General features: G+C 34.8%; 2 protein-coding genes across 2 annotated transcripts in view; both read left to right on the top strand.

The window, feature by feature from the left end:
* Positions 1-20,609, top strand: part of LOC127848698 (tyrosine-protein kinase FRK-like) — a 98,327-nt gene extending 77,718 nt beyond the window's left edge. The window contains exons 9-16 of the mRNA XM_052381293.1: positions 4,505-4,630; positions 4,919-5,006; positions 6,722-6,883; positions 7,196-7,340; positions 15,026-15,747; positions 16,308-16,573; positions 16,795-16,929; positions 19,330-20,609. Of these exons, the coding sequence (XP_052237253.1) occupies positions 4,505-4,630; positions 4,919-5,006; positions 6,722-6,883; positions 7,196-7,340; positions 15,026-15,747; positions 16,308-16,573; positions 16,795-16,929; positions 19,330-19,431 (1,746 nt within the window). The 3' untranslated portion in view covers positions 19,432-20,609. The remainder of the gene's footprint in view (positions 1-4,504; positions 4,631-4,918; positions 5,007-6,721; positions 6,884-7,195; positions 7,341-15,025; positions 15,748-16,307; positions 16,574-16,794; positions 16,930-19,329) is intronic.
* Positions 1-22,695, top strand: part of LOC127848717 (blood vessel epicardial substance-like) — a 273,254-nt gene that overhangs the window by 220,854 nt on the left and 29,705 nt on the right. The gene's annotated exons all lie outside the window — the stretch shown is intronic.

Genomic DNA, 22,695 nt, shown 5'->3' with positions numbered 1-22,695 from the left:
GTGTAGATCGTCTAAACACTCGATATTTCACATTCAATTATGTCACAAAGATAAACATAGTTATAATATACACATTAGTAGCATCGTATACGGTTACGAAAAAACTAGGTAAAATACTTTGTATATGGAGGATAACTATTTGAATCGAAGTAACAACACTAGAAATATTATTTCTTAAAATCAAAGCATCTTTTACAAATTTGGCTAATTTAATAAGTTCAAATTTATTTGTTGTATTCAACAATTGGTGGAATTTATAAACAGAAGGCCTAACAAAATAACGTTTCTTTAGGGAATTTCTTCTTATATCAATGTATAAAGGACATTAACAAACAAAATGAAATTCATCTTCGACATCTAATTCGTAACAACAAAGGCAGTCACGTTTGTTTTGTGGTATATTTTGACCAGCATATCAGTTTGAATTCTTAGTGACAGACTCGAAGTTCGAAGCTTTGTGACGTCGTGTCTTAGTGATTTAAGTTATAAATCATATTATTTTTGGTAAACAAACATAGACTTAAACACACGGTATATATTTAAAATAGAGCTATTGTCCACAAATCGAAACCACTCTTGTGTATAGGTATCAATAACAACATTTTTAAAATGTGGTATACATATTTTAACATCGACAGAGCTTGGATTTGTATTATTAAACACGTATGACAAACCGTAGGTGTGTCACATTTTTTATATTAGATACCCAAATTGAAAGACCGGTTTGGCAATCATTTAATGCTTGTATATAAATTGATTTGAAAATTATATTATCAGTGTGAATAAGTTTAAACCAGTATTTAACCATCTTAACATATCTATGAATGAATAGTGGGTATCTTCCTAACTCGCCGTAAACTTCAGCATAACATACATTTTGCATAACGTTTAACAATCGTTGACAAAACGTTGGGCGTACTCTTTCCAATTCCATTGACATTGTTTTACCCCATATCTCTTCAGGCGTAATTCAGTGTGGATCCAACAAAAGCATCGAATAGCTGATATTGTGGTTTTGGATTTACGTCAAGTTTTTTACATTTGATAAATAAAATTCATAGCTTAAGTGCTTTTCAACATAAATATTCTTGATTTAAATGAAAATTTACAGTAAATTTAAAAACGATTCCAAAATAAATAAAGTCATTTACTACTTCTATGTGTAACTCTTGGGGATTTATAAAAATAATTGACAATCAAGAGTTCACGTTTCTATTCTTTTATAATACGCAACCAGTGTCCATTCAAAATATCATATACAAAGTTAGATTCCTGGTTCCAGTCTTCACTCTTCCTAAAATAACAAAACATTATACATTTTAATAATAATATAAATATCACTTATCTCCTGAAATATATAAATATACAAGAAGAGCACATGTCAATATATTAAAACAATCATGATGACCTTCAATCATCAATAGGACCTTGTATGTCAAGCCCATTATTTTAGCATAAAAGAATGGTGTTCAAAAAGGTCAAGAAACACATATAAACAATATAAAAATACCTTTTTTACAATAATAAAGAACATGAAAATGACAGGTCATTACTGACAGAGTATGTGGTACTCTTGACACGTACGAACTCCTTCCAACTTTTCTCTCCTTGTTATAAGCAGTGACTGCTGTAACAATATGATGTTGTTAGCATGTGGAAAGAGGTAAGTGTATACACTCATTAGTATTGTGACAGCCTGTTTTTACATTAATATTCTAAGATTTAAAAATGGCGCTTGGTTTAAAGTCAACACCAGCATAAAATCAAATTAACCCGAGTTTCCAACATTAGCAACACAACTAACAATCTGACAACATACTTTAGATATCCATGTTCCTAATTTAGTGTAAAGACAAATGATATATCAATGGATGACAAGGATATTACCAGATAAGAAACTAAAAATGAAAAGACTACATTCTTCTCCACAAGCTAACCAACTTCCACCGAAAATGCTATTCTTACAACTGTACATACTTTCGGTACAATTCAGGTTACACTACACTAAAAGTTCACCTAGTAACATATGTTTTGACCTTGTCCATGTTTCAGATGGAAATAATCTCCGTTTGAGAAAAAATATTATTTTAGTTTTATCAGTATTAACCTTTAATTCCCATCATTTAAAGTAATTTGATAAAAGATCCAAGTGTTTCTGCAGATCCCCGGGCGATTTACCAACAATTGCCATATCATCGGCGAAAAGCAACAATATCAATACAATGTCATCAATACTTAGACCGGAAGAGGGGTCATTCTGTCAAAAAAAATCTTCTACCGATAGGGACAACAACAAAGGGGACATAAATTCACCTTGCCGTAAACCTACAGCGTAGTTAAAATATTAAGAGTATGATGCACCATCTATGCCGGCTTTGTATAGTTTAAGCCATAATGCATTTCGATAAGCAGTATCGAAGCATTTCATCATGTCAACGTATGCAACATAAAGTCGTTTATTTTAATTATAATATTTTTGAACCAAAGACATAAGGATGTATATAGCGCCGATTGTTGAGCGCCTTTTTCTGAATCCGAATTGGGCGCTCGAAATTATATTAAAGTCATTACAATGGTGCTCTTTGGCTAAGGACAATACATGCTCAACTTTTCAAATTGTTCTTAAAGGATTATAGATTGAGCCTATGGATTTTATATCGCATTATCACCTACTTATTATGTCAAGCGTCTATATGCGAGAAAAATATGGCCCGCCGTTTTGTCAGTTTTTTCCGGTTGTATTAGTTTGTAAAGCGAAAATAGCTGTACATTTTCTTTACTGAAACTTCATTGGATACAGTGAGGTAACATATTTGGTTTGTTACTACAGGGCGAAGATACTTATTATTTAGAACGGTCGTAAAGGTTACACATGGGATATGCCGTTAAAGCATTCCTTCACAAATGAAACACGAACATAGTTCATGTTGTGTTTTAAATGTAAGGTTTAAGTGGTCTATGGATTGCAAATTGTTAGGTCTAGTTCAAAGATGTTCGTGGAATGTGTCGATTGTATTTGCTTTTAAAAGTGTCACTTAACGAATCTGCTATCAATGAGACAGCAACTGCATAGACATAGACTCATAAATATGACCGCACACTTTTTAGCCAAATAAATTTTAATAACGACTCATAAAATAAATAAATAATTATTGATATTGATACATTTTGGTACCAGGGGTTGTGATTGACTTGATGGGAAAAGGTTGGTTTCTGTCGCTTTAAATACCATTGAGACTTTGCTTTGCTCTCGTTTTATAGTTATTTGATTATTTTGACATCCATTCTGAGTTTCATATACCCAAACAAGTGTGTCTTTTGGTCTTATCCATGAAAAGATTGAAGTAAACTAGATGGATGTTGATTGTTCCTTTTAAGACGACTTCCGTAGTGTTATAACTCAGATTAATTTGTGTATTAGATTGTTTTAAGTGTACTTAGGCGTCACAATAGTTACGAGTATTAAGCATTATAATCTACGTTTTTCTTAGTCATTTTAGTCACGGTTGAAGTACACAGCTTAATTTTATGCTGTACGGTTTTGTTGTAAAATTTGTATAGTTAAATGTCTATTGTTTGTAATGCTTTCGATGTTGCTTATGATAACCAGTAACTAGTTCTTACGACCAATATTTTGGGGCTTGTGCGCTCGGTTTACCAGATTTGTGTCGACCTTTACATTCTTTTTTATTGATATCGTTTGTTTATTAAACTCATTTAGTGTATTAAACAATCAATAGTTTTTCATTGGAATTTATATGAAATGCTAATGATTGTTATAAATAGTTACGTTCGTTATTGCATTATTAAAGCTAGATTATACGACTTCGTCAAATAATTATGAATTTATAAAACATATGTAAAAACTTATTATACATATATTTTTCAATATAAATTAAAATAAAAGTTAAGAACAAGTGTCGAAAAATGCGCAATAAGCCAGATATTAAATTCCAAAATCGAAAATGTCTGTACCGTCGAATTCGCCAGCATGTATATCATGCATGTACGATGTGAATCTAAATTTAGTTTAACGGATCATTTTAAATTTCTGCAACGAAATATATTCATGCGACACACGAACACTAACTATGATCCTAATAAAAAGACGAATGCATCGGTTATTGTAGGAAAATATGTACGAAATATCTTCGTCACAATAGGCTTGGGGCGCTAAGTTGTCTTTGCTGCATTTTATGAAATTCGTCTTCAGTGTATGCTTTGTCTTGCCTATTTTGTGTATTATTGAAACAGATTTAATCAATATATTACAATTTAACACATATAAAAAATCGTATAATCTCGCTTTAAAAAGATGCAATAATATTGGAAGATACTCTCAAACAAATTATAAACAATTACTAGTATCATAGCATTAAGGTAAACGTGTATTGTCTGCTAAATAATTCTATAAGTAGAGGTAAGTTCTCGTTTATATATTAATGCAAAACAATACAGCATGTTAATGTAAATTGATCTTGACAAAGCGATTTTGTATTTGCAGGACGAAGTCTGGATTATAAGTGGCATCGTGGAACAATTGTCAAATATTGCTCTAGAATGTATTGCCAGTGTGTCATCGACGTGTAAAAAACCCATCACATCGGATATCGTTCTGTCACGGTTGACGGTTAGTTTTTGTTTTTTATTTGCATTGCGTTATTATTAATTTAACATTAAGTCAATTAATCAATTATGTGTATTTTGTATAAAACATTACATACCATTTATCTTACATAAATACGTCCTCGATTTATTGTCAGCATAAACACATATAATATGTCAATAACAATGCATATTTTATTGGACTGTGAACAATATTTAATCCAGCTTTTATTACTTGCTATGAACAAAACCACCAGTCATTGGTAAGTACTTGCTATAACACAGAGTAAAATGTTAAAGCATCTTGCTTCAGGAGGTGGTTAGAAAGAACTCGGTGACGAAATGGGAGGCATTGAACGACGGTCGTTGCGAAGTGTGCTTAGTTAATTTGCAGTTTAAAGGTACGGCTAGATTTTTATTGACGTTCATGTGATATAAGATTTTAGGTTACATTTGTTTTTGCTGTTCACAAAACAATTACAACCAATTTTATAAAAATAACTGCAAACAAAATTAGTCTACGAGCATTGTCGTATAGGTCCTACCTTTTCTTCCGAATACATAACAATATATACACATCGATATTAATTATTTTGTTAAATGAAGCAAAGAGAACGAAAAGTATGTTCAAACTAAATATAATTGATGTAAATGAGTAGAGTATATACGCAGTAACGTACTTATGTGAATACCATTACTACAAAGGTCCACGCATAAAGAAAATATTATTGCTCATCATACATCGCGCAAAATCCCAGAGGTCAGCCAAATGGTGACATTTGGTCAACACATAACTTAACTAAATACATGTTTTCCTAATTTGTTTATGGACACTGTGTCTTCTGTTCATGTTAACCAACTATGCCTTTGCATACGAAACATAATTTCCTCTTTTTATATTATTTCAATATGTAGATATTTATGTTTATTACGATATATACGCTCCACATTTGTGTCAACCGTTTACGTAGGAAACATTTAAACAAGAGCACCGCATAACGGGTGACACAGTAAACAGGTTTCTTACAAGCATAATCAAGTAACTTCAAATCAAACCAACTAAATTTATAAACAGATTGTTAAATCATCAGAATAATTCTCTCCAGAAAGAACCAAATCAGCATTGAATTTTGGCAATGTATATCTATTTAATAGTATGCATTTATCGTGTGTTCACACTGGGCTGATACATCACAAGATTAAATGTTCTGAGCAAATGTGACTTCTATAATGTGCACAATCCTTTTACTTTATTTTGATAAAGTGACCTTGTTTTTGACCCAATGTTACCCAGTTTCCAACTCGGTCGAGATATCAATAGGGCAAAGGACCTGACAAAGTTTCATGAAGAGTGTAAACATGTATTAAATGTTGCCTCTATAGTGCCCATCAGGTAAATGTTGAAAACGCACGACGAAAGATAGACAAATAGAGAGCTACCCATTAGCACGTTGTGCTCAAATGAACAAATACAATACGGTTATTTCAGAATGAGTAAACTCACCTCATCTATGTTAATTGTTATAGATATTTTATAAGATCTATTTTTCAAAACGTTCTTGAATACAACACTATAATATTAGGTCATAAAATTGGAACCATAAAATCGGCGAAATTAGTGCTAAATGTAATTGAACATTATATTATTTTTTACTGTCAAAAATCATTAATGCAAAGCAGATGCTTACAATATTATGCAATATTTGTTATTCTGAACAGTTTTTTTTTACATATGACTCAGACGCACAAGTTTTAAAGCAAATACGAGTTAACGTGTTAGTATCGGCGTAATGTTTTACTTTTGATTAAGGTAGTATTATAAAGTAGTAAAGGTAGCAAATATATTCTATTTGAATTTATATTTTACAATTTGAAAACCATTCATATCGCCTTTGCCCCGGGCTTCATTTGAAGCGGCGATTGAGAAGATAAAAGGATGACAATAAGATAGTATATACTCGAATACAACATCTACTTACTTTTTAACACTAATATATATGATGATCAAGAAATGGCCATTTGTAAGTGGTTCTTTTCTTTGATGCATCAAACAGAGCATAATACCATGTTATTTTATTCTTATTAATAATAAAGATAAAACTTTATTTTATTTAAGATGGTGTTGATGGACATGATTTCGATGCTGGAGATTGTTCTGAAAGAATCCGTGCTGTTGATTGTTCTGAAAGAATCCGCACATGTTGCGCATGTATGAGAAATTCATTCATCAATCCCATAATATGTCACACGTGTGGAAACACAATCAAACCATTTATAAGTGAGTTTATGTTGTTGTATTAACTGGTGGTTGGTAATAAGCGCATGTTTTTAGTTAACATCTTACCGATGTATAAATATCGTATCAAAAGTTTAGTGTTTTTATATTGGCTCTGGAATCGTATAAACTATTACAAATTGAGCTGAAATGTGAATCTTATTCACACAGTTGTGCGTTAATGAGGTATCGTCTGTATTGTACTCAATCTAATATACTACTGAGCAATGGATAGACCTGCGGATGCTTAAACAACTTTTTATTTTTCAAATGTTTTTTAAATTGCAATATACCTATATAGTTATCATTTTCCAGATGAGAGCTGGGGTGCCATTCTATTATCTGGCTATGACAAGACGGATGGAGAAGGTTGTGAGGAGGGAGCGAACGTTTTTCATACTGAAATTGTCAAATTTAAGGACGTCATCACATCAAAAGTACTCCCAGCTATGTGTTTGAGGTATGTGGCAATATGACTGGTTGTTAATTGTATATACAGTACAGCTTTTAGCGATTGTCAAATCCCGGTGTTACGCCGCGTACAAACGCGCAGTCTCGCGGTGGCGCGCCTGAAGGGCGCCGTGTAATCACGGTGATTTATCACGACGCTCATAAAAACGCTGCGGTAAAATACCACTGCGTACAGCGGTGAACCTGTCCGCGTTGCTATCGAAGGGGACCGCATTTGGATTCAGGTAGTCCGCGGCGATTTATTTACTTTGATTCCAAAGACAATTTCATTTCGAAGACAATCCAAAACTTCAAATAACTACTTAAACAACATAAAGGCTTCTTTGTTAGCACATCATCTTATTGAAAATTGACTGCCGTTTGATAACAAAATATACTGATAAATGTATTTATTTCGGCAAATTTCAGACATGGAAGCTTCAAATTCATTATCAGCGATGTATCATAAATACAACCCATTTTACCCATTTTCGTCTTTAAAATGTTTTCTACCGTTATTAGATTTACCGTGTTTAATGTATATTTAACATTTAAGGTCGTGTTTTTTAACTAGTGCAGCCAGTTGTTATACACGCACACTACAATAGAGTTCATCGATATGTAGACACTCTGTATTAATGATTTCTTTTTTTTAAACCTAATAAGGTCGTATTCAGTTGTAATGGTTTACATGCAATCTTTTGTTTTAATGAACGTGTATTATACATTGAAATGTAAGTTTTTATAAAAAACCAAGATAACGTCGCGGTATTTCTTCGCGACACTCGAAGTTTCGCCGCAACACTCGCCGCGGATCACAGTGGACGACTGCATGCTGTTTTAATTTGTTGTTAAACGCCGTGCTCGCAGTGTCTATGTGAGAATTGTATCATGGCAAGGATATGTGCTTGAAATTGCGTGATATAAAAGTGATTTAGCATTTGCATCCATGTTGTTTGTTGTTTGTTTTCTGTATCATTTATGCCTCGGTCACACTGTCACGAAACAGAGCTACGAATGAGCTACGATTCAATCGGCTACGAATGAGTACGAAATTGTCAAAATTCGTAGGCCGCTACGATTTCAGTACGGAGCACAACGATGTGAGTACGGATTACGACGAATCTACCATCAAATTGTTGTAAAACGAACAAGGAAAGGTACGGACTGCTACTGATCGACGCGATTTAGTACGGAGCGCCACGAATCGGTACGATCGAACTACAAATCCGCTACGGTCTGGTACGATTAAGTACGATGCTACGCGAATCAGTACGATCCAACTACGGATCCGCTACGGTCTAGTACGGGTAAGTACGAACTAGAACGGTCCGCTACGAAGCAGTGGGAATTGCGACGGACTGGTACGGACAGGTAGGAGCGAACTACGATTGAACATTGCGCCAGCAGCCTCTTGTACTGTCATACACAAAATGCCTCCCAAAAAGAGAACATGCAAGCGGCAGCAACAGAACAGAAATAATGGAATCAGCCGTGTCTGGGGAAGAGTCTGCCTCCTCCATCCAAAACCAAGAGCCGGGAGGAACCAACAAAACTCAAAAGAATAGCAAGCGTCAACACCAGCAGCCATTGCATTTAACAAATGAGCAACAAGACGACATTCTGGTTCCAGGTAAATCCAAGGTCCGATCCAAATACATAGAGCAAGCTGCCGTCAAACATCCTTCCGCGCAGCCATATATGCAGTCAGCCGACCAGGAGCATGCAGATTTCTACACTGCACGACGTCTTCAGACAATTTAGTACTCGTCAAACCCCGGTGGTTATTTACCAATATGGCAGCAGATATACCAACATCCCCCTAGTCATACGATTCCTGCAACCTATTTCTCAGGAAGGCCACAGTCCGCACCGATGTCAGCGCCATCCGCAACAGCTACATCAACACCAGCCCCAACGTATAACACATCCCAGCCGCCGACGTCTACAGAGGTCAGTACTGGTGGTCAGACGGATTCTCTAAAAGAACTTATGAATTATTCCGGGATCCCCACCGTAGACTAATCTTGTGAAAGTCATATTCTCGACGTGTGTTCAATAACAATTTTTATCATTGATCATTGACATTTTGTTCTTTAAATAGCATTGTGGTTCAAGTTAAGATTGCTACATGTATTTTGACTCGTGTTAATGCAAGGCAGCATACATAATTATTTTGAATCATTGCCATTGTGTTGTTAATTGCTTTTGATACCTGTACTTACGGCGTAATAGATGTTTGCATTTTACACAAAATCGTTCTTAGTCATTTAGCTTACATAAGCAAATACAATAATTGTATGACAGCCAAATTACTAGTTTTCGCTCAAGTAAGTGAAATATGTTTTTCTCGTAATGGGGTTTTGAGGATAAATAATTATCTGTAAATCATTGATACTCTGTCACTTCTTTATTATTATTAAAGCTTTATTAATAATTCATTTTGTCCTGAGTTTCTAGAATTAACTATACTTTAGTAATATTCAGTTACACACGGGTGCATGTAATTTTTCCTATTACTGGTTACATCTAGCAAGAATTATTGAACTGAATAAATAAGCACCAAATACCAATTTTATCTGAACCAATTTATTTTGAATCAATTTTAACTCTTGGCAGGTATAAAAATGCAATAATTGTAAGATGAGTACTGATACATTTCAATATTGAGCACTGCTTACAGCGTCGACTTATACATACAGTACACTATAGTTTGTATGTATACAAACGTTCAAAGTAGAGCTAAGCCAGTCACAAGGTACTTTATATCATTCTATACTGCCACTCAACAGATCCAATAGTGCTGATGTAGTGTTTCAAGTAGAGCCTCTCTTGTTTAGCACAGATAGTGGCAAGATTTCCACCTCTTGGAACCTGCAAATTATCCATGTGAAACCCATCTCTTCATGTACCTGTAATGACTTCGTGGGAATCGTCTTCTTGGTCCAATTAAATGTTCTGATCACCAGGATATCTTACCCTCATTATATGGTGAAGGCAAACGCATGCGATAACTATCGGTTCAACCGTGTCTGGTCTTTGTGGCAGAATATACATTAAGCATCTGAATCGCTGAGCGAGAATACCAAAAGCATTCTCCACAACTCTCCTGGCTCTAGACAGGCGAATGTTAAAAATTCGCTCGTCCTTCTAAAGGCCTCTTCGTGAGAATGGCTTCACGAGCCATGTCCTCATGGCAAATGCATCATCTGCGATGATATGGTATCCTATTGGTCTGTCGTCACCTGGAAGAGGTGTTGCTTCTGGCATGCCAATCAACCTCTTTTGATTGCCAACTTGAGGTCGCATTGATTCCAGATTTGTGCGTCGGAACATCCTCCTTGCGATCCAATATTTACCCATTTGAATTGGTAATCGACGTCCACCAGGGCCATCAGCACAACAGAATGGTAACCTTTATAGTTATAGTATAATGAGCCACCGTTCTTGGATCTAGAGCTCCAATGGCGTGTGGAAATTGCCATTTAGCCGCGAACTGATCGGCTATGGCCTTCCACTCCTCAGACTCAGTAGGAGTCTGGATAACATCCCAAGCATATGCTGAATTTATGGCTTCACAAACGTACCGTACAATACTACATATCGTATTTTGTGCAACACGAAACCCATACATCAATGTACGGTAACTGTCCCCTGTAGCCAAGAACCTTAAGGTAATTGCCAACTTCAAATCTGGATTGATGGACTGTCCGAATCAGGTGTGGTTCTTCGTGATCCTGGGACCAACGACCTGTACTAGCTCATGGAACATATCAGGCCCGATTCTGGCGAAGTTTCTAAAAGCCGCCGGATCTTCAGCCATCAGTTCGACCATCAAAGTCTCTTGTTGGCCGAGAGCGGAGCGGGTCTTCTTAAAAGCAAGTCTCTTATCCACCACCTCCTTTTTCTTCTCTGACCTGATAAAGTATGTAATAATTGATGTACACATAAAGATTATGCTTAGGAAAGTATGATAAATTTTGTATTTTATTATGTCAACTATCAATTTAACGATTATTAAATCACGTAAAAGTAAGAGCAAGATTTAAAAGGCATAAGAGGCAGACACTTACCTGCAAATAAAAAAAATGTATTACTAGTAAGTTCAAATTCTAATATTTTCAAAATACGTAACCTTTAGCACAAAGCTATACTAGTTATACGATATTGAATCATTATTACCTCTGTGCATATCGTCAAGCATCTCTACTACGGCCTCTGCATTTTGTGCCATATCAATATCCAAGTGTAACAAATTTATCGCAAACGCAATTTGCTGACGGTTTATGATTGTGAACTCAACACATGCAAGTACGGTTGCTTTAATTTCAATGATGTATTTCAGTAGCATTTTATTGTAGTGGACCGTACATGTCCGTACTGTTTCGTGCTGAAATGTAGTACATCGTACAAGATCGTGCAAATTCCTGCCTATCAGTAGTACAACGTACTAGAACCGTGGCTTTCCGTAGTATATCCGTGGAATAATCGTAGATAATACGTAGCGTAACCGTCCGCTCCGTAGTTCTTCGTATCAATCCGTAGAAGTCCTTGAACATCTTTGGGCCTACGAAAAGGTACGGACGACTACGGAGTCGTTACGAACTAGTACGGATCAGTACGGTTTAGTACGGACTGCTACGGATACGCTACGGTCGATAAATTCGTAGCAATTTTTTGAACATGTTCAAAATTTGTCAAGAGTCGCTACGGATATCCAAAAACTACTACGACTGATCACGGATCAAGTACGGAGAGCCACGGTCCAGTAAGAATAGCTACGAACTGTGCCGAAATGTATTCGTAGCTCGTTCGTAGCTTTGATTCGTGACAGTGTGACCGAGGCATAATGTGTATTGCTTTTCCTATAGAAATTGATTAACTTATGAACGTTTGGAGTGCGTTTATTTAAGTACTTTGATTTCTTGAAATCCCACTTCTGATACCCTGTTTTCTGAAGGTACCTGCATTTCGGCGAAGGGAGTGTTCGTGGAAGTTGCATGTTATTAATATTTTTATTCCTGGTGCATAAATACGCCTTTTCCCGCCAACACCGTAACCGTGCTTGTATAAAGAAACTATTTACATGTTTACACATCACTGATGTTTGTCGCACAATTCCGGATGAGTATTCAATCAATTTGTTCGTATACTTTACAAACGAATTGTAGTTCGCGTGCCCAACGAATCCAAGTACGGGAAACGAAAGCCAGATGGCGCATCATGTTTAATATTCAAATTCGTTTGTTGAAATTTATACTTGTCGGATTGTCCTGTATTGTTGTATATGTCGTGCAAATAATAGGTTTTAATCTGTTTTTTCCATTTTCTCACATTTTGAGTTTCCTTTAAGATTACATTCTACTAAACCACTCTGTATTCTTTCGTTGACCATTCGAAAGTAGTGCCTATTTCTAATGTGTTATTTTGCTCTTCTGTTATAAATGCCAAATAGCAAGCGCACCCATGTATTTTGTGTTATTTTCTAGAGCCAGTTATAGACAGACATAATAGTTTATTAACGTCTCACTTTTGTACATAAAATACAATAAAACAGTATAAAATTATTATATATATATATGTACAAAACCACTCTAAAAGAGTTACGAGAGACGATAGTTCTAAAAATTCTAAAAGTGTTCAACGATTATATACATCATAGAATCTTTCATATCTGTTAGAAATATAATAAAATATTCTCAAGGAAATTCGATTTAAATGATTAGTGTTTTTAAAATAAATAAAAAATACAACTGTTAGAAATATAAAAAAGATCCTGATGAAATTCGGTTTAAAATTATTAGTTTTCTTACAATAATTTTTTTTATATATCATCAAACAATACAGTAAGAGAAAATTATGTAGTACAATGTATATTATTATTTGATACGAAATTGACTATGCGCACACATTAAATGGATTATATATACATGTGATTGCGTCGCTTCATTAAAATGTCATGACAGGCTCTGGCACTGGGTTAAATGATGCGGTCATCTGACAACAAGAAGTTCATTTTCTCTCTTGGGTTTAATGGGTTGAAATGTTGGTTTACCAGAAGAGCACTTTCTGTTAAATCGGATCTTATATTTTCATATAGCGGACATATCATTAGGGCATGTTCTTCACTTTCGACACACGTCTTACAGATAAAACAATATCGTTCATTTTCTGGTACACCTTCATATCGTCCTGTTTTTATACGAAGAGGTGCAACGCCACAGCGGAATTTTGCCAAGGCACTACGTTGTGCTCGACTTATCGTAGAACACTTGACGTATGGCTCTACAGTGAATTCTGTCTTAAACTGCCTATAGTTCCGAAGTTTATTACCCCCATTTGCGCGTATTTGACCATGTTCTCTATTAACAGTGTGTTCCCATTTAAGCTTAAATTTGTTCAACATGGCTTGTTGATAGCTATTAATTTTCGACGTTAGTTGAGCTTTGCTGTATGTGTGTCCATGGCTGAGAGCGGCATTTTGCAGTTTTGTATTGACTGATAAGATTATCGTTTTGCTCCAGTTGTTTCGTCGTGCGCCCTGTATAGTTAAGTAGTCAAAACACTGTTTATTAAGTCTATTATCGTCCATCCTGTTTAATCGAAACCATTGTCCTAGCACTGATTTCCATTGTCGAATGTGCGGTGGGGTCCATCCCATGTCTCCTGTGACTGCTACGTTTGGTGTATATCTCCCTACACCTAGGAAGAAGCGACAGGCTTTGTGATGGACGGCATTTATACATGTGAATTCCTGTATTCCCCATATTGCAGCTCCGTAGCTTATTGTTGGCCACACCATTGTGTCGTATAGCTTAGTAAAGACTTAATAATCCATTCCACCTAGTGCTTTGTACTTCGAGATCAGTAATCCTAGCGCTCTAGATGCTGACTGTGCTACGTGTTTTGCGGTTATAGAATAATCCAATGTATCTGTTAAAACGAGGCCCAGATAACGATATTGACTGACTCGTTCTATAATTGCTTGGTTACACTTGAACACAAACTCCGTCGGTGATGTTCTAGCTGTTCTAAAATGTTAGATTTTCGTTTTATTGTTGTTAATGGTCATGTTGTTAATCGTGCACCATTTAGATAATATATCGATCAGTAGCTGTAGGTGTTATATCTGCCCTAGTTTTTTGCGTTTAATTGAGGACTTCATTGAAAGATTTTGGAGGTTTTTTTCAGCGTTATGCTCTTGAAGAAATCTAAGCCCGAAATACTGTTTTCTGAGGGTGCTTGAATATGGGAGAATTGTCTAGGAAGTTAGATGTCGTATATTAGTATTCCAATTGTTGTATTAGGACATATTCATCTTAAATCGATAAAAGTCTTGCACAATCTGAAACTAAAAGGCAATAACTACTATTTACAGTTTCCCGTGTAGTGCTAGTACCATATGGGAATTTTATTTCATGTAAACTTACCTAAAGCATGCATGTAGATTTTTATAACATAAATAAGTTTAAATATTTTTTGTATGCTTATACTAAAAGTTATTATAGGCAATTTGTGAAGATGTACATTCGTTACAAATTGAAGCTAATTCTATCTAATAACTATTTGACGTCGTACCTCATGGCAGTTCATGCACGGTTTAAAAGCAAATACTTTAATGTCCTGTAATTCTATTGAAATATGATCAAATTCAAAACTTCGTTTCAAAACTCAAACTAATGTATATTTTTTCAGTGAAAAAAATGTTATCATTGTTCCGAGAGATGATGCGAATTCCAGAGAAACCATTGCCAATCAAATTGATGAAGCATTCACTGTGCTTGCACAAAAGGATATTCAAACATTGCTCTTTGTATACTCCGGTCACAATAATATGGACCAAGGTTTTCAAATTGACAAAAACGAGTATTATCCCATAAGTACACTAAGAACGAAGATTAACACATTGAAGCAGTCTGGAGGGAAACTGGAAAAAGTGATTGCTTTAATTGACTGTTGTGAGCCCGAATGGTTGGATTTAGATAAGTCAATCAAAGTGATTCAGTTAAATGCAACTGGTCAAACAGAGGAAGCCGGTGCGACACGAAGTCAGGGGAGCCATTTCTTATCATATATTATTCAGGCATTTACCGCGAGTGCGAATGGTGGTAAATGTAAGCATCCTGGGTGTGCATGCATTGAGCATTTGAAACCAGGTTTTATTACAGTTGAGCACCTGTGGCATTATGTTGACGAGCACCGGAAAAATGGCCATATGATTGGAAATGGGCCATCAAAGACTATGCAAGGCATTGATTGGAAAAATACTATCATTGCATACAATTACGACTTTGAAGTGCAGTTTAAGTTCACAATTGTCTGGCCCAGCACTTCAATTAAAGTACCAGCTTGTGTATCGCCAAACATGTGTACAAGTTTTGTTGCGTTAAAAGAAATTTTAGCGGATGAAGTCATCAGTAAGTATTTTTCATTATATCATTTAGGATTTATATTTCAATCGACCTAGCTATTGCTGAAAACAAAGTATTAGTAAATATTTGTTGCGTCAGATGCTATAAATTGTAGTGACATTGTGTTACCCTGGGAATAAAAAAAATTCTTTAATTCTTTAAATTAGAATATTCAAGAATTTCTTTAATATTGAGTCAAACTCTGCAGTAAACACCTCTATCTATATTATTCTTCATATAGAACATTTTGTTAATGACATAATCACCAGTGGAGGCCTGTATATATTCAAACACTGAACACATTTTTCTTGGTTCTAAGTCTATTCTTTATTCTTAAGTCTAAGAATCGGATGGTGAATACGGGCCCAGTATTTAAGTAGTAATTTCAAAACTTAGATATTCGACACATTTTGTATGAATGTTTTGTATCTAAAGACAAACCTCTCAGATAATTAATCTCTTAAGCTATATGTATTGTTTACAGTTGCTTTTTGTATTAACGTTTGTTTATTTAACCAATAAAAGTAACAAATTTTGGATATGAAAATACTTCTCTTTATTTTAAGAACACGTGTACGGCTTCAATACAAACGACTGTGGTATAAAATCAGAACTGGCGGATATCATAAGTATCGAAATAGATACAGGGCCACGAGTTTACAATGTTGAAGAAATAGACAACGAGGAAAAGCTGCTGTTAGCATGGAATTCTAAGCGGATGTTAAGATGCACTCCTCGCCGTTTGCACAACATTGATACTACCAAACCTGTGGGTCTGTTTTTGAAAGATTGTAAGGACGTTCAGACTAAACATTTGGAATGTAGCATCCAGGTATGATGGATTTCTAAGTAATCTAACTGAGTTGATTTGTTTGGTTATATTATCTCATATTTATACTATTGGACATTCACAAAGCCTGTAAGACTACGCAGTTACGTTTACGATTTCCTGGATATGCCATCTTAAATGCCATGCCCAATATTCATTTTAACTAGTATGCATTTTTATTTCACAAAGAATGAAGATTAACCCATGATGGTTTTATTTGTCAGCAACCGTTTTCTCTGAAAGACCTTGAAAGGTTTAAGAATATGTTAGAACAGATGGAAACAAATTCACTGGAAAAAAGCCTCAAAGAATATACCGACGCTTTAGATGTAATCATTCACCGTAAAAAAGAGAAACAGGTAATCGTTTTTGTTTCCAATTTAACGTTGACATGTGAGCATATGATACCTATCTTTATAGCTGATATTTGAAAATTAAGTATATTGCAATATGCTATGTAGTTTCATTTTATGTAATTTGAAAACAAAATGTAATGTTTGTATTTGTGAATATTAATTATTCTGTAAAACTGAATGTTTCAACGGAGCAGTGTTGGGGGCAGATCTAGCGTTCTTTTTGTTTGTATAACCAATGCAAAATTGGCCAGGATGTGTTGTACTGATTCATAAAGTCATGCTTGATCTGGCGAATTCTATCTATTATCAACTGAAAAACGGCAATATTGCGGTTAGCAGTACTTAAATCAAAAGCCAATACAAGGATCTTTACATCGTCGAATCCATACAAACCGTGCCATAGATTTTACCATAGATACAAATATGATTATCAGGTAATTTGCTGGCTCTGACTGCATGATATACGACATTGTTATTTTTTATGTTCCGTTTCGGGCTATGTTTGTAATACCTCAGACGGCGATTGATTTAAAATGTAATATATTGATTGGAGTCAGGAGAGTACATCCATTGAGACGTACAATATCTCACTACATTTGTATTTAAATTGCGTCGAATATTCTTTTCAAAAATGTTCTAATAAGAATTGTGTTATTTAAAAAAATCGCAGAACGTAACCATCTAATGCAGATGATGAATTTTTGTTTTTGATAAAGAGTTCACCCACTGTTTACTTGTCAATCTGTCTGGTTTACACTTTAAGAATGATTACCGGGTTATGTACGTGGTCGTAACTAAAATAAGAGTTTTCTCGTTATTCTTTGCACTGCTTTCAATAGTCTGTCTTTAAATACGTTTTGGTCCAAATTTTATTGTGTTTGAGTATGAAACATAAAAGTAACAAAACGTTGCACAATAACGTTTCTGGTGTCAGAATTTAGTCAAGTAACTAGCATTTTATTTTGTAAGCTTTTTGAGTTAACTTTCACACATAAAAATAAACCATTAACCTTTGGTCAACCTAATAAAATCGAAGAAATTGCATGAAATTGTGCAGCATGGTTTTTTCAATGGTTTTGTTTAGCGAAATATCTTTGTGATTGTTTGCAGAGGTTATGGTATTACCTTAATATTGATTAAGACCTTTTTGATATATTTTATGATCAAAGCCCTTTTAGAATTGTTTTACATATAATAATGTTGTTATAATACAGTTGTTGTTTCTACGTACTATCCGCAAATTACGGCAAATGTTTAGTGTTGAACTATTTATGAAATATGGTACAAGCAGTTTTAAGGAAGGTGGCTGACATAGCATTTTACATTGAATTGAAATCCTTATGTTTCCGTTATCAATACAGCATGACAAAACGTTGAATGGGGCATTTCTCGTAAGGCTCGCTTTCTTCAATTTCATGGCCACAGTGTTTAATTTACGTATTCACATAGTCCTTATAGAGATTCTGCGTAGTTCCGATATAGACAATAAAGTACAGAACAGTTGGACCGGATAACACACGCATGTTTAAGTTAGACTCCCTGGATTTTAGAGACAGTTGTTGTTTTAAACAGTATAATGCTTATCATGAAAGCAGTTTTTAAGCATGGAACGAATCAAAATATATTTCGATATATTGTATGTTAGTCTTACATATTAATTGGAAACGTTAAGATCATTAAAATAAATCGGACTGACACGTCATTCGATTTCCTAAATGATGATTGTTGACCCCATTTTATTTTTACCTATTCATCGTATGTCGTGCACGGCAAATAAAGTTGTTTTGTTTTGTGGGATTTCAAAATAAAAATACATAACAGTTGAACAGTTTATTGTTTTTACAATAGACAAGTGAACATGAGTATGCAGCACATAAATGTTATAAATAAAAAATCATCAAATAAACACGCGGTGTCGCTTGCTGTTATAATATTGTTCGATTTAAGGTCTTTCTAAAATTGGACACTTGGGTTCTGTGTCTTAACAGTATATGTTTATATTTATAGTACAGGTGTGTGTGACTGTCAGCTCTATTTCTTTATCGTGCACGATGGAATACTAAATAAATTGGCTTACTTTATCATCGTATCAAGAAAATATTCACCAACTATTGCGCATGCTTAAACGTCATACCGGGTTATTACCAGATTTGTGAGATATGTTTAATTTGCAATAACTTGTGTGGATGTTTACTATTAAAATGATCTCTGTCGCGCAAGAGTCGTTTCTATATCCAGTGACATTTAGTAGAGAGATCTGTGTCTGAAGAACATATTTCTAGTGTAAAATGTTTATGTCTGTTTTTATTCGTTCGATTGTTCGTTCGTTCCTTTGTTCTTGTGTTGGTTTTAAATTGGCATTACTTACTATAGATATGTCATTTCAAATTCATTCATTTACAGCTGCAAGACAATGACCTTCAAGTATCGTTTTTTGATCTACCGGAAAATTACACCTTTGTCTACATGAAATTCGTACAGAAGCTTTCAGTTGTTTCAACGTAAACATAATGAAATGTCTCACACTTTTTTGTGCAAGTTGTCATTTTGAATAAGTGAAATTCGTTTAAAAAATGCTTCGGATCAGTCGAGTTTCTGTTGTTCGTGAGGCATGTATGTGTGGAAATGTTAGATAATAGTGTGATTATAATGGAAAAAAATATCCTACGCTGGTGAATTATCGAATCAAGCAGCTTTAAATGTGCAAACCACTTTAAATATTAATCACTTGTTGAGTGGGACCAACATAACGATTCAGTAGTGATGTGCTAATTATTCATGAAGAACAGAACCATCGCGTGACGATGAAGACTAAGCGACGAATATTGTTCATATGTGTATGTGATACAAAACTGTACAACTTTAAAGTGTGTTTTAGGTCTGTACTGTTATAAATGTAGCATGTTCAAAATACCACTGCTCATGCTATTACCAGGACAGCACGACAAAGTCACATTACACCGGTGCTGAGGGAACTCCACTGGCTTCCTGTACATGCAAGAGTGGAGTACAAAGTACTGATGCATGTGTTTAAAGCACTTCATGGACAGTCACCGCGCTACATCAGGAGTATGCTTGAGATTTACACTCCACGTAGATAACTCAGATCTCAGAATCACTCTGTCCTTCTAGTCGTGCCGAGAACCAGGACTGTGTCGAAAGGGGGCCATTAGTTCAGATCTTCCGCTCCAACACTTTCGAACTCACTACCAGCATCGCTCAGAGACATTAAAACATTACCCGCCTTTAAGAAAGCACTAAAAACACATTATTTCGCAAACGTTTACTTGCAATGATGATTATTTCAAATTTATGTTCTGTGACAACTGTTTTTAATTTAATTTTTTAATTTAATTTTATTTTTAAAACAAAGCACTTATCTATCTTATAGCGCTTTAGTTTGTTATTTCAATCGTTTATTCTATGTTCAGTTTGGTATTAATTTCTTAAGCGTGTATTGGCATTTCTTATACTTTGCTTTATACTAAATACCTAAATACCTATATTTTACAATTGTTCTTATATTTGCTTGTTATTTATGCCCTCATATTATATAGGTTTCATTCTATTTTAGTTTTATATGTGTCGATCTATTATTGCTTAACATAGTTTTTAATGTCTTTGTTTATTTTGCTGGTTGAACCATGCATTTGTATTGTACAGTACTTTTGAACGTGTGAATTCATGAAAAATTATATATATATATATATATATATATATATATATATATATATATATATATATATATATATATATATATATATATTAATGTGAATGTTGATATGCTATAATATGGTCTGATCTGATGTGACATGATATGACATGACATAATATATGACTGATCTGATGTGACATGATATGACATGACATAATATATGATCATATATGATGTGAAATTATATGATATGATTTGATATGATATGACCAGACATGACACGACAGTCTTTATTTTCTACCGATTAAACCATTAGACATATTTAGCCATAATTTTGTTAAATTGTTTGTAAGTTATTCATGATTTTGATGAATCTTAGAACGTTCAGGACTTACTACAAGTATGACGTTTAATTAACTATTTATGTAAGAATGGCATGAGGTTGTGTTACAGCGATCAACTGTAAGTCGTATTTTTACACATGTAGGTGACATATGCAGATTACGAGAGAATTATTATTATTTGGTTGTGTCAACGTAGATGAAGATTTTAACCATAGTTTAGTTGCATTGAACATTGAATGCACTGCATAACCTGTTGTATAGCGACACTGCTTGCTAGATCTCGAACAGCACCGTTTGTATAGCGACAATGCTTGCTAGTTCTCGAGCAGCACCGTTTGTATAGCGACAATGCTTGCTAGATCTCGAGCAGCACCGTTTGTATAGCGACACTGCTTGCTAGATCTCGAGCAGCACCGTTTGTTTAGCGACACTGCTTGCTAGATCTTGAGCAGTACCGTTTGTATAGCGACACTGCTTGCTAGATCTCAAGCAGCACCTGTTGTATAGCGGCACTGCTTGCTAGATCTCGAGCAGCACCGTTTGTATAGCGAAACTGCTTGCTAGATCTCTAGCAGCACCGTTTGTATAGCGACACTGCTTGCTAGATCTCGAGCAGCACCGTTTGTATAGCGACACTGCTTGCTAGATCTCGAGCAGCACTATTGAGACAACGAATTGATGCGAATGAGTTATTGTGTTATTTGAATTGCTATTATTTACACACTGGGCCTAAAGTGTAAAAATTATAATAAAACCAATGTATAATAAAACATGTAAGACTATTATTTAATTCCATTAAATCATACAAACATGTCAACTTAAATTTCAAATATAATTAAGAAATAAAAAGAATAAAAAGGCTAAATCGAACCCGTGACATTCTATGTACTGTATGGCTGAGACAAACATTATTAAATGTCAATAATATATCATTATTGTCAATTGTATACATTTTATATTATTTTGCGCAGTGCGTAAGACAACAAACTAGTACCGTTTGAACTAAGGTTACAGCGCACCTTGCAAATTCATTACGCTAATTTATTCTTATCGAATTGCATCTTCTAACCAACCGTTGAGAAATTTCACTCCAATTTCACTCCAAATGGATGCGCGTTGTAACCCTCATTTGTGTTCATGAAACTATATAAAGTATTGCAATTGCACAGTATACATCGATAAAATAACGCGAATACGTATATGACAAATAATGCAAGAGTTCAGTTCCTTAGAAACAAATTTTAAAAATCCCCAACAAAAAAAATATTTAGATATTGTGAATGTATGTAAATTAAGAAGGACTACTAAGAAGGAACTCGTGGTAACATTCGCAACGATAGACTCTTTTCTTTATGGTGTTATCTTGATAGACGTCAATACAATCATTTCAATAATCCGCAGCATAACTTTAGTTTTGAACTTCCTCAATAACTACGTTTTAACTATGATGTCATTACGGTAACTGAAACAGGCATTTTGTCTTGAGAATAGGTCGATAAGAATGCCCAAAAGTGTCATAAATTCAAAAGCATCACCACCCATCAGACATAGACACTATGCTTGTTTGTCTTCTACGAATGTGAAACAGCATCAGAACCACGAAGTTCCCACGTCATCCGTGTGAACAAGGCTCTTAACAGCTGCTGGTCATTGGAAAATTAGTCGGACGCGCGAGGAAGGCAGTGTTACACAAGACAATTTTCCTCATGTCATAGAAGGAAAACCCGAAAAACGCAACCATCGCAGAGATTGCCTTGGTAACACACAAAT

The sequence above is a fragment of the Dreissena polymorpha genome, chromosome 10 (assembly GCF_020536995.1).
Source record: "Dreissena polymorpha isolate Duluth1 chromosome 10, UMN_Dpol_1.0, whole genome shotgun sequence".
In the NCBI taxonomy this organism is placed as follows: domain Eukaryota; kingdom Metazoa; phylum Mollusca; class Bivalvia; order Myida; family Dreissenidae; genus Dreissena; species Dreissena polymorpha.
Note: the sequence above shows the minus strand (reverse complement) of the source record. Positions and strands in the feature narration are given on the sequence as shown.